The sequence below is a fragment of the Choristoneura fumiferana genome, chromosome Z (genome assembly GCF_025370935.1).
Source record: "Choristoneura fumiferana chromosome Z, NRCan_CFum_1, whole genome shotgun sequence".
NCBI classification, from domain to species: Eukaryota; Metazoa; Arthropoda; class Insecta; order Lepidoptera; family Tortricidae; genus Choristoneura; species Choristoneura fumiferana.
The window spans coordinates 23,983,993-23,996,702 of NC_133472.1; the positions used below are offsets into that span (position 1 = coordinate 23,983,993).

The 12,710-nt window shown below is 40.5% G+C and overlaps 2 protein-coding genes across 5 annotated transcripts in view; both read right to left on the reverse strand.

The window, feature by feature from the left end:
* The window catches only part of LOC141431855 (uncharacterized), a 127,004-nt gene that overhangs the window by 48,317 nt on the left and 65,977 nt on the right, over nt 1–12,710 (reverse strand). The gene's annotated exons all lie outside the window — the stretch shown is intronic.
* Nucleotides 1–12,710, reverse strand: part of LOC141431906 (uncharacterized) — a 71,578-nt gene that overhangs the window by 16,779 nt on the left and 42,089 nt on the right. For 3 of the 4 annotated variants that reach the window (XR_012451771.1, XR_012451770.1, XM_074093204.1), the window contains exon 2: nt 2,639–2,853. Coding sequence is in view for 1 of the 4 variants with exons in the window: in XM_074093204.1 (XP_073949305.1) it covers nt 2,639–2,801 (163 nt within the window). In the remaining 3 variants the exon portion in view is untranslated. Of the gene's footprint in view, nt 1–275; nt 1,929–2,638; nt 2,854–12,710 lie in introns of those variants that run through there. The other variant, XR_012451772.1, reaches the window with a different exon arrangement.

Sequence of the window (12,710 nt, forward strand, 5' to 3'; positions counted from 1 at the left end):
CATCATTCTATATAACATTATAATTAATTAATTAACTGCAATATTCTGATTTGCTTGGTTGACTGGGAAATTATAGCTTAAGGTATATATAGTTAGGTATTATTTAGCCCCGACAAGTCTGCTGCCTGCAGGGCAAACACCTCTTCAATAAATAAAGATTCTATAAATTAATATATAAAATTAAAGACGATAAAAAAAATGAAATAACGATAAAATAAATGAAATAACGATAAAATAAATAAATGAATTAATGAATTTCGTACCCCATCACTAACCTGCCATTATGATATTTTTTAACCAGTTCGAATGTAATAGTGGAATCGATTCCATAATTGGGTTCATCTTGGATTAGTGAAGCCGTTGGATACGCAGGAAGGGTTCGGTCACCGATAGCGCGACTCGGCGGTCAGAGGTCAGGGCGCGGACTGACACTGCCGCGGTGTGGGCGCCACGCAAGCCGCTTATCTCTCTGATTCACGCCTCGGCAAATCAGCTACTGCCCGGTATGTTATTCTTATTAGCATTAAATTAATCAGACTTCGGTCTGTTCAAAGCTTTACATTTTCCAAACCTTCCTGTCCAAGTTTCAATCGACCTAATTCAATTATTGTCTAATACCTAACGAAAAAATAAATAAGCAATCGTACCTATACGATTCGAAGGCACCAGATTACTTGGTTTAGGTACGAAAATAAAAATATCAAATTAAGAATATTATTTATAATCATTTGTTTACTTTATTTCCAGAACAATACAGGTCCAACTATAAAAAAGGTATATTAGGTACAATAAAATTAAATAAACTAAAACTATAATAAATATAAAAATGGACCCTGCGGCATGGTACCAAAGATGCTGGCAGCATTTCCCCGCTGGATCGCAAGACTGATGCGTTGAGCGAGGAAACTGCCAGCTCTTCGGTCTCCTGTGGTATCTCTGAGTCTCTTTGATAGATCTTTGATGAGACTCAGAGCGCCAGGGCCCCACGGACCAAGGGTCTCGACGCCGAAAGGTACAAAATCATATTCGGCACCGAGACCACTGTATTTTCCTGCTTTGGCAGTTTCTGCCATTTCTGCTGCTGCTGCTGCCCTTATTGATGTTCGGTGGAGATGAGACGGGGCCAGTGTGTCAACACAAGTTGCATCCCACACTAGCACACGTCCCATACTCCACGGAATCAGCGACATTCCGTCCGGTCTCTTGCCGTCATTTCTAGATATGCCTGTTGGCTCTAAAATAGCCGGCACATTGATCGTAGCAAGAGACCGACGGATAATATCATTAAGGGCAGCATGTCTTCTAAAGAAAAAAGATCTAAATAAAGAATTAAGAAAGGTCTTAATTATATTCATAAATTCATTCATGATGTGAAGATGATGTGGTTACTATTAGCGTACTACCTAGGTACACCGAGTCTACCGGACCCGGACCGAGTCCTCCTGCGGGTAAACCCCATCTTAGTTCATAAATTATTTTTCGTTGTTAGGTATAGTTGTGAACTTAATCTTACTCTTATAACTATTTAGTATGAAAACCTCTGACATGTTATGAACACATATTAAATACAAAAATAACTTGATGGTTTTAATTACCGGGAAAATAAAACAGAGTACTTAAAATTGCGAAAAGAAAGGATGTGAATGATCACTAAATAATTCTACGAGTGCAGGGTAGACATAGGTAACTGGAATCTTTGAGCATGTAAATGCATAATGTAGGTAATCTGGTTCAATACGAATCTCAGAGATTTTCCTATGACTCTTCCTGTTCTTCTAACGTTAAGAAATTACCCACTACTCATATATAGTAGGTACGCACCGGGATAATTGTGTAAGATTATCCCCGTGAGTTTAGTTTGTAAACATCCCGTAAATGTCTAACATGAAAAACACGCACTATGAAAACTAAAAAATTAAACGATTGAACTGACGGTCAGCTAAATCGTTTTTTTTTTTGTAAAGGTATATATCATGTCTCACGAAAGTTTAACCAATATTATAAGTATTATTCGCATAAAATCGCAAGAGCAGCCATCTTTGTTATAAAATTCGCTTAATGGCGTTCTAGAAGCCTTTTCGACATGGTTTAAGTTATGCATGTTACAGTAGGGTAATTTACTGAATAAGAAACAAGATTCGTCTTTCGTCTAGACATAATGTTTACAACTTGAAGTTATAAATAAACATAGGTACCTTTATGTTTTCTTTAAATTGATTAAAATTTTATTAGCCGCTCTAAGTGGGCTTAAAAAAAATCTATAAATATCAGCGGTAATTTTTCTTATGCCGACAGAAAAGATACGAATAAAATTCTGTGTATGACCCTGGAGGCAAAGTCTCTAAATGTAGTTTATGTAATTTATTGTAATTTCGTCTTTTACATACTTTTAACTTAGATCGTGTCGAAAAGGATGATTACATTCATAAATCAGTCAATATGCACATTTAGCAGTGCCCGTAGACAAAGCTGGATAAGAAAGGGCTTGCTTGAGCGTAAAAGAGAGAGGAAGTGTTGAATTTTTCGCTCGTATATTTCGGCTATTGTTTTTGTCTTACCTACCCCTCTTTGTTTCACCTGGGGCGGGTAGCATCTTGCCAGAGGTTTCGAGAGCGTTGTATGTTGTGTTGATACAAACCATACGAATCGTGGTGCGGCGTGTGGTGGTGGTGCCATACGTTCTGATGGGGCGCGAAGTGCGCGTATTGCTGCAGCCGGCCGCCGCCCGCCACATAGCCCAGCCCATAGCCCTCGGCGCAGTCGCCGCTGCCCGCGTACCCGCCGCCGTTGCCGCCGAACATTCTTGCTGACGCTCCCAAAGGTCAACCTATTACCATCCTTTTGTGACACGCACTGAAACAATGAAAATTTCAATATTATTTATTCATCAGGATACAGATGTGTTATTTTAGTAGGTAATTTATTTTAATATTGCCTTTTCCAGCTTCGGTTTCAGTTCATAACGAATATCAGTAGGTAGGTACATGAAATATCCAATGAACAAAAAACCGACAATCAACATGATTGATTACGTTTCATATTTCCTTCCCATTTCATAGGATTAAACCAAATATTTATAGTTAGGTACGTAAAAAGTTCATTATTCGTTGTTATAATAGAGGTCATAAATAGGGAGGTCATATCGAATTGGGTAGTTAATTGTAGATTTTGTATATATAGAGCATAAATATTGGGTACTTATATTATTTAACAGTAGTCGCATACTATAAATATGTTTTTTTTTACCTTCATCTCTTTTGCTTCTGATACTGACAGAAGCGACGATTAAATATGCGACGGATTTAATTATTGTATAAATATTTTTTTAAACGAATTCAAGATATGCAGGCACGTTTTTAATTTAAAAGAGCCGAGAATTGCCTCGTATTACTTGATCAAAATCTGTGAGCAGCCTAATATCTAATAAAAAAACTTCCTGGTAATAAAATAGCCAAGTACTTAATATCAAACATGATACATACAAGTAATTGATGGCTGCGACAAACTACTGTCACGTTTTCTGTTCCAAAGTCAGTCTGCATCTCTTATCTCTTGGTTAAATTTTGGGTTATACAGATAACGTAATGCAGTCGCGATAGTAATATGAACCGGCAGTACTTAGTAAATCAGAGCATAGGTATGATTATACTTGGCAATAACAAGTGCACATATCATACACGCGGCATGCAACGCACAGATAGGCCCGGCGTGTGGGCAACTGATGATATAGCACGCACTCTTTGACTTACTTACTTTACACCTCTAATAGACATGTCTCGGCCAAGGTTGTTTAAGTATTCGTTTTAAAGTTCAAAATGCATTTTTTTTTTTAAAGAACCGCATACAATATCCTTGTAAATAGCTTGCCACAGTGACTCCATTACCTAATATCAAAACATTGGTAATTATAATCCTCGTCTACGTACAATTTGATTATAGTTTCCCTTTTCATGCATGAAACACTTGGATAAGTATGAACGAGGTAAAAATTATCGGGTTGTACTATTAATTAAGGGTAAAAAAGAGCATTTTGCGGTAAATAGCATATAAGGATAAATCGGTAAACACGGCGTGCCCGTTTACAAACTCAATACTATAGGTACAAGTAGCTACAATACAACTAACGATAAATAAAATAATGATCTTGGCTTATTGAGAATACATTGGAATGCACTTATTGTGTTCTTGATATTCCTTTCATTTATTCTGATAAAGTATAGCTTAGCTAGTAGCACCTCTTCATATCTCTACCTACTTTGGCCCACATCTGTGAAGAGCTCATATTTTTGTCTGCTTATGTTTATGCAAAAAGCTTGTTGCGGATCGTTATCAGATATAGGCGATTACATTGTATATATAAGCAGTTGGTTAGCAATATAATTGTTATTACACGAGTCGAAGAGGTGCACACTTCCTTTCAACCGTCGATTCATATCCTGTATTAGCTGGGCTACATTATATCTACCTAATCTACTTTATATGAGCGATCTTAACTAAATTTATCTGTTTTACGTGAATATGTATTCAGTAATTTATTTGCATATTTACTTAATATTCACCACCATTTTAAGGTTCCGTAGTGCTACAGGAACCCTTAATAGTTTCGCTATGTCCGTCCGTCTACCCGTGGCTTCGCTTGGATACTGTTAGTACAAGAAGGTTGTTAATTTGTATGAGTATACTTACCTACACGTTAACAACGTCAATAAAGTGCTAAAAACAGGTAATTTTTTCTCTACACGTTAAGCCGGGACGATTTTTTTCGTCTAAACCCCTAGCGTGGGATATCTTTGAATAGTTTTCAAAAACAAAATGGGGTTTATAAGATTTATTTTCGATTTAGGGATCCGTGAGCAAAATATTAAGTTTTATAGTGCTGATTTTTTTTGTTAGATTTAAGCCCCCCCTCGTACCACAAGCTATAGCGTTGGCTTGAAAAATCTGAAATAATTTATAATAATATAATAATGTAGCTACTTATAGTTGGAGAATTTAAAAAGATCACTGTCACAACTATAGCAGTAATATTGAAAATTTGCCACATGTTGGTACGGAACCCTATACTGCACTCAGCCAGTTTTTTCAAAGATTTATCAAACGATGTCTCGAAATACTAATTTGTAATTTAATCTTACTCTTTTTCAGTTTCGTGGTATTTTTGTCACGCACTATATTTACGATCTCTCATCCGATACGTTGGAATGGTATGTAGGTATGAATAATTTATGCACCTACAACCATTTTTGCCTTTCACTGTGATATATTGGTAGTTATTTATAACTAAAAGAGTTTATTTACTCACAGTATACTGTATCAACCTTAAGTCATCCACACAGCTAGTGTCGACAGCGATGTTGCTGTATTTTTATAAGTTTGTTATCTAATAGCCCTCATTTGCCTTGCTTGTTGCTGTCAGAATAAAGCAGGTGATACACGTGAGCATGATATACATTTCCTGGCACGGCATAAGCCTCTAGCAGTGGCGTGGCTCCGTAACAACTCGAATCCCACCGGGCTGCCTAAATTAACGTCAGTTGATAACAATAGTATTGCAAACCTATTGCAACCCAAGACACTAACTCATGCTTCTCTGACTCTCTGTCTGGGTTGCCTAAAGTAAATGTTCACTCAACCAGCTAGCAGTAGCCAGTGCTAACAGGCTTCTAGTGTAATTATTTTAACTGAAATACGTTTCAGACGCGTTCTGGTGTAACGTCTTATCTCTTAATTACTCAGAGCAAATTGGCAGAGTCTGCGGCGGCGGCGCGTGTCGGCAAAAAAAGCTCATAGTATTTGTCATTATAACGCGAACGCTTTCAGTACATTTTTTGCACATATAATTAAGCAATGCGCAAATAATTAGGCACAAAATAGATCTTGACTTTGACAATGGGTGCTAGTCTCAGCAAATGCTGCATGGTTTTATTTTGATTTCTAGCGTTGGTTTTCAGCCCAGCCCCTTTAGCAAAGGTAGCCGTAACTAATACTTAAAAATAAAAATAAAAACCTAATGAGATGTGTCTCCATTGTGTAATCTATTTTAATACAATATGTATGTGTGTGCGAAATTACGTTCTTGTGTCAATACGGTATTTCACAACTCCTGAATTTTCCACATCTTAATATTATTATGAAAATATAGATATACAGACAGTGTTTAGCGAAGAGAAAACTTAAATCGGTTGAAAATAGGATTTATAGTGAATTTTTGAAAAATCTATATACCTGTCTCTTTCTCAAACGCTTTTCTCTATGCAGCAAGTATGGTGGTACTGGCGTGTGGCGTCACATGCCAGTATGTCTTTCTCTGCTTAATCTTGAATTTCAAACCCTCATAACTTTGTTATTTGTAAAGGTAGCTTAAATTTTTTTCTTTATTCGATAACAGGCATTGTGTAGTATTAATTTGTAAAACATATACAAAATAGTCAAATACCGTATTATGTGTATACTATCAGCCAAATAAGTGGTCTATCATGCAATTTTTAAACAAGTTCCTATCAAATGAATATGTCGCTAAAGTCGAACTTTCTAGTTGACAGACACGTCTATTGGCATTATTGTTTTACGAAATGCAAACGATTATCAACTTTAGGGTGATAGACCATATATTTGGCTGATGGTACCTACGTGCACGCTCTGTGGGGGTTAAATAGTTAAACAGCTTACTTCTACGTTAGGAAATCTTTAGTTAATTATGATTATGAGGATAATATGTCCCTTGCCATTGTATTTCCAAAAGGTAAGCCTTGACTTTTATTGAACGTCAACAAAGCTAAGGGCTCCCGTAATTGGTGATAGCATATATAGCATTTATTTTAGAAAACCCTTTTCAATAACGCAGTTTGGTGTTATAGTGCCTAGAGTTTGGTTTCTCTATCTTTTTTTTTCTATTCTATTTATCTTGTACGCATGTTTTTAACCCACTTTAGTTCCTCATAATATACATACCTAAGAGTTTGGAATTCTACTACATAGTAGGTACATTTCGAATCACGAATGTCAAGTTGAGAAGTATGCAGCTATGGAGCAAATGATACAACCGACTTACTTGGAAGCTAATTTATTACTCAACGTAAATATGGCCGAATGACAGTCGCGCGCGTTTGTTTCTGTGTTCGAAACAAATACACATCATTTCGCCACCGTCAATTTTAAGACCTGACAAGAAAAACACAAATAAACATCACACACAACATAATGATAACACTAAACCTTATAATCTATTTTTTTGGACCTTGGTCTAAGAGTAGGCCTACCGACCTGAGGCAGCGGCGGTGAAGGCAATGCGTCGCTAACAGTGGCGACTGGTGCGGCCGCCTCTGCTGCCGGCGCGCGCGGCTCAGCGCTGGTCTCGTCCTCCCCCGACAGGGCTGTGTCGTACTCGTCACTCATAACGTCAACAGGCAGTGTATCTGACTGCAGCGGTTTCACCTTCGGGAAGTCGATGGTGGTGACGGCTGAGACGCGGGCGTCGCCTGGGATTGAGGCGGCAACGCCGGTGGTTGTACCGATGACGGCTCGTCGGCCGGTGGCAGATATATATCGCCATCAAAACCTTCACCCTCGTTGCTTAAACTTAAATGAATCCCTTTATATTTCATCATCTGGTCGAGATGACGCCTACACACAGTTTTATAGTCATGTGCGTATATTTCGAACATTCTGTTGCCTATCTTGCTACGTATCTGACCTAAAGTCCACGTCTCCCTTCTATCAGTAAACCATTTTACCCAGACATTTTCTCCCACATTAAAAATTCTACTCTTATGCTGAACAGTACTTGCTCCATCGCAGTTTTCTTTGCTTTGACCCTGAGGCAGAATAAGGTCCAATCGTGATCTCAAATTGCGACCCATCATAAGATACGCAGGTGTTTGACCTGTCGAGCAATGGGGCGTATTACGATATTCAAACAGAAAACCTAATAATTTGTCATGGACCTCACCCTGTGACCCAGTCGTTTCTACAATACATTTAATCATCTTTTTAGATGTGCGCACCGCATTTTCAGCAAGTCCGTTACTGCACGCGTGATACACGGGAGACGTGACGTATTGAATTCCATTCATTGAACAAAAGTGTATAAATTCAACTGAATTTATTTTTAACGTCATTGTCTGATACAATAACCTGCGGTATGCCATATCTAGAAAACAGTTCCTTCAACTTCAAGATCAGCGCTCGAGTGGTGGTGCCATTACTCATGAACAAACATTCCAACCATTTACTATACGCGTCAATGACAACTAAGTACACCTTCTGGTAAATGGACATGTAGTCGATATGTATCCGATGCCACGGCGCGGGAGGCTGCGGCCAAGGCGCGGGCGCGGCGACGGGCGGCGCGGGCCGCACGGCCACGCATGCGGCGCATGAACCAATCCACCGCTCGATGTCGGCATCGATTTTGGGCCACCACATTTTACTTCGTGCAATACTTTTGGTCTTTACTATGCCTAAATGACCAGAGTGTAAATCTTGGAGCAGCTGATTTCGAAATGCCGACGGTACAACTACTCGATGACCTCGAAAAATGCAACCATGCTCCACTTCCAGATCTGCCTTGCACTGGAAATAAGGCAAGACTGAGGGACAATTCATTTTTCGCGGCCACCCTTGATTCATATACTGAATCACTTTTTTCAAAGTCGAATCATTAGCCGTCGCTTCCCTTAATTTCCGTAACGTTACTGGAGCTACATTGGCATCTAAAAATTTCAAGAAGGACATATCATCCTCCCCTGTATTTTCCGAATCTGACAACGGTGCACGAGAAAAGAAATCCGCCACGATGTTATCTGCGCTTCTAATATACTGCACCTCGTAGTTATACGCCGACAAAATGATAGCGTATCGCTGCAATCGCGACGCAGCCATAACCGATATCCCGTTATTTTTTTTGAAAATTGACAACAGAGGTCGGTGATCCGTTTTTAAAATAAAAGGTTCTTGCCTACCATATAGATACTGGTGAAACCTTTTTACACCAAATATAATTGCGGTGGCTTCTTTTTGTATCTGGCTGTAGTTTCGTTCGCTGGAATTAAGCGAGCGCGAAGCGAACGCGAGCGGGCGCTCAACTCCGGTGTGCGGGTCACGTTGTGCGAGCAGCGCGCCGAGCCCGGCGGGGCCCGCGTCCACGCTCAGCACCAGCTGCGCCGCGGGGTCGAAGTGCGCCAGCACGCGCTCCGAGCACAGCTCCCGCTTGACCGCCTCGAACGCGTCCTGCTGCCGCCGGCCCCACTGCCACTCGCACCCTGAACGTAGTAATTCGTGCAGGGGGCTCAATAAGCTTGAAGCGTTCGGTACGAAACTACGGTAATAATTTACTAATCCCAGAAACCTCCTCACCTCAGTTACATTTGTAGGTGTCGGCGCGTCTTTAATGGCTTCGACTTTTTTCGTGCATTTTTGCAGACCGTTTTTACTTATTACGTAACCTAAATAGGTTACATTACTGCTAAAGAAAACACATTTTTCTTTTTGCAACCTTAAACCTGCGTCGCTAAGTCTGGTTAAAACCTCACGCAAACGAGCTAAATGCAACTCGTCAGTCGGCCCCGTGACGCACACGTCATCCAACCAACAGCTGACGCCCTCGATGCCCAGCAACAGAGACTCCATAGCGCGCTGGAAAATAGCCGGTGCGTTAGCGAGTCCGTACACAAGTCGCGTATATTTGTATAGACCTTTCGTAGTGCTGATAGTCGTAAGAGCCTGCGAACTCTCAGACAAAACGAACTGATTATACGCATTGCTAAGATCCAGTTTTGAATAACTCTGCCCACCACCTAATTTAGCAAATACCTCTTCTATGCGCGGCATAGGATACTTATCGATAACCATGTCCTTGTTTAATGTTACCGAAAAATCACCGGCTATTTTAATCTTTCCGTTTTCTTTTAAAACAGGTACAATCGGCGTTGCGTACTCCGAAAAATTAACAGGCACGAGTATGCCTAAGCTAACGAGCCTGTCGATTTCTTCCTCTACCCTATTTTTAAGGGCAAAAGGAACTGAACGTGGCTTGAAATACTTAGGTTTCGCGTTCTCTTTTAATTGTAGTTGGACTTCGAACTTATTAAATGTACCCAATTCCTCTTTAAATAAGTTGCTGAAACGTGCCAATAACTTGGATACCTCACTCGAGTTCTGCTCTGGTTCGACAAATTTATTATCTACAGCAATAGACAAATTAAACTTGGCCATAAAATCACGTCCTAACAGTGGGGGTCCACCATTTTCTATTACGTAAATTTTAATTTCTTGTTGTTTATTCAGATAAACAACTTTAGCTGAGAAAAAACCCAATGGCATGATTTTATGGCCATTGTATAGACACATTTTCAGATCGCTTTTCGACAATGGCAGACTAGCAAAATGCTTTTTGTACAATTTGTCACATATAACAGTAGTACCCGAACCTGAGTCGAGTTCCATATCCAGTTTCGTATGATTAACAGATACATTAAGTGATATTGGTTTATAATTAACATACCTCAAGCTCAGAAGTTCGCAATCCTTACAATCAACGCACTCATTAACCTCTGGCGCCAAAAATTCGGCTTCGACGTTATGCACAGGGCAGTCAGGTTTCTTAGAAACGCATACTTTCTTAAGGTGTCCCTTTACACCACACACTTGACACCGGTAGGTTTTGTAGCGGCACTTGCTAGCGTCGTGGCTCTTCATACCGCACACCGAGCAGAGCCTCGGCCTGGCGTCGCGGTTGCCGGCGGCGGCGGCGGCGCCGGCGCCCCAGCGCTCGCTGCCCGCTCGGTACACCGGCTCCTGCTTGACGGTCCCGTCCACTCCAGAGGCGCGCGCCTGCTGCGCGCACTCCATCTGCTGCGCCAGCTGCATGGCCTTCGCGAGCGTGAGCGTGGCGGCGTCCTGTTCGAACAGTCGTTCGCGTTCCTTGCCGGCGCGCAGCCCCAGCACGAACTTGTCCGTCAGCAACAAGTCCAACGCGCTCCCGAACTCACAGTGAACAGCTAATCCCCTGATCCGAGCCGCCCACTGTTCGACGCTCTCTCCTACGTCACGCCTCGCCTCGTAAAACTTACATCTATCGGCAAACGTACATCTCTTCGGTGAAAAATGCTCGTTGAGTACTTTTAGCAGCTCGTCGTATCCGACGGCGGCAACGTCCCGCGGATGCACCAAGTTCTTCAATAGTCGGTATGTCTCGTCGGACAAATGCGTTAGTAACAGCGCACTCTTTGTCCCTGCTTCCACAATCTTATTTAGAATAAGAAACTGCTGCAAACGACTGTGGAAAATCTCCCACTCTTGGGAATTATGATCGAAAGAATTGAGGCTCCCCAAATAAGACATGACTTTTTTTAAATTTTTTAAAGACACGTAAGACACACACACAACACACACACGCGGGTAAGACACAAATCGTCGCCAATGAGAAGTATGCAGCTATGGAGCAAATGATACAACCGACTTACTTGGAAGCTAATTTATTACTCAATGTCAATATGGCCGAATGACAGTCGCGCGCGTTTGTTTCTGTGTTCGAAACAAATACACATCACAAGTGCTAGTGTCTTCCGTTGGCCATGTTAACCTATCATAATAACAGAAGCGTTTGCATGAATTTTGCACGTGCTGTATACATGTTTCCGTTTTGCTAAGAAGCCTCTATTCGCATACACATAATTATGTCATACATTGTTACCGCCATGGAGCTGTGATAGAACCAAGGTTACCTACCTACTAAGAGAACCTCCCTGACTTTAACCAAAAGATACTTCCGAAAACTTTAGGTGAACAGTGCCATAACTCTAAAAGAAGCATTTTGAATTTTAATATTCATGGGCTCCTGGTACCTATTGCATTTCTCCATCAATTGTTAAGCAGAATAGTTACATTTAGGGGCTGTGTCACCATCCATTGATTAGTGTTAACTGGCGGTTAAATGTGATGTCCTCTCCGTCTATTCGAACAAAACAAATAGAGACGGCATCACATTTAACCGCCAGTTAACAGTAATCAATGGATGGTGAAACAGCCCCTAAATGTTGTGTCATGCTCATGAGACATGACAATTAATTCAAAAATCAGATCGTAGTAAGTATAAGTGATTTTTGACACGTATCCAGTTCAGTCAATAGTGAAATAAATTCAAACGACCAGTTTCCACAGTTTTCTTCCTTCTCAACCGAAACTGAAGTTAATTAGAAGTTAACTCATTAAATCTTACCTCACACAAAGAAAGCAAAAGGTAGCGATTAACGGAACGGTATCGAAGGGATCTGTGGTCGAAATGGGAGTGCCTCAAGGATCCATTCTTGCCCCATTCCTGTATCTTATTTATGTAAATGACCTTACTTATATGGTAAGCCAAAAGTTGGGTATAGTTATGTTTGCTGACGACACGTCTTTACTGTTCAAGGTTAGTAGAAAAGATACCGACTTCATTGAGCCCAATGAAACCCTGTCCGTGATATTCGCATGGTTTGCTGCCAATAATTTGTTACTAAACCCTAAGAAAACTAAACGTATTAAATTCTCGTTGATAAATTCATCTAACTCGAATTCAGTTTCTAATATAAAGTTAAATGGTCAAACTATTGAATTTTAAAATCAACAGTATTTTTAGGAATAACGCTCGATTCTAAACTACAGTGGGGACCTCACGTCACAGCAATTGCGGGTAAATTGAGCTCTGCTGCTTTTGCAGTTTGGAAAATACG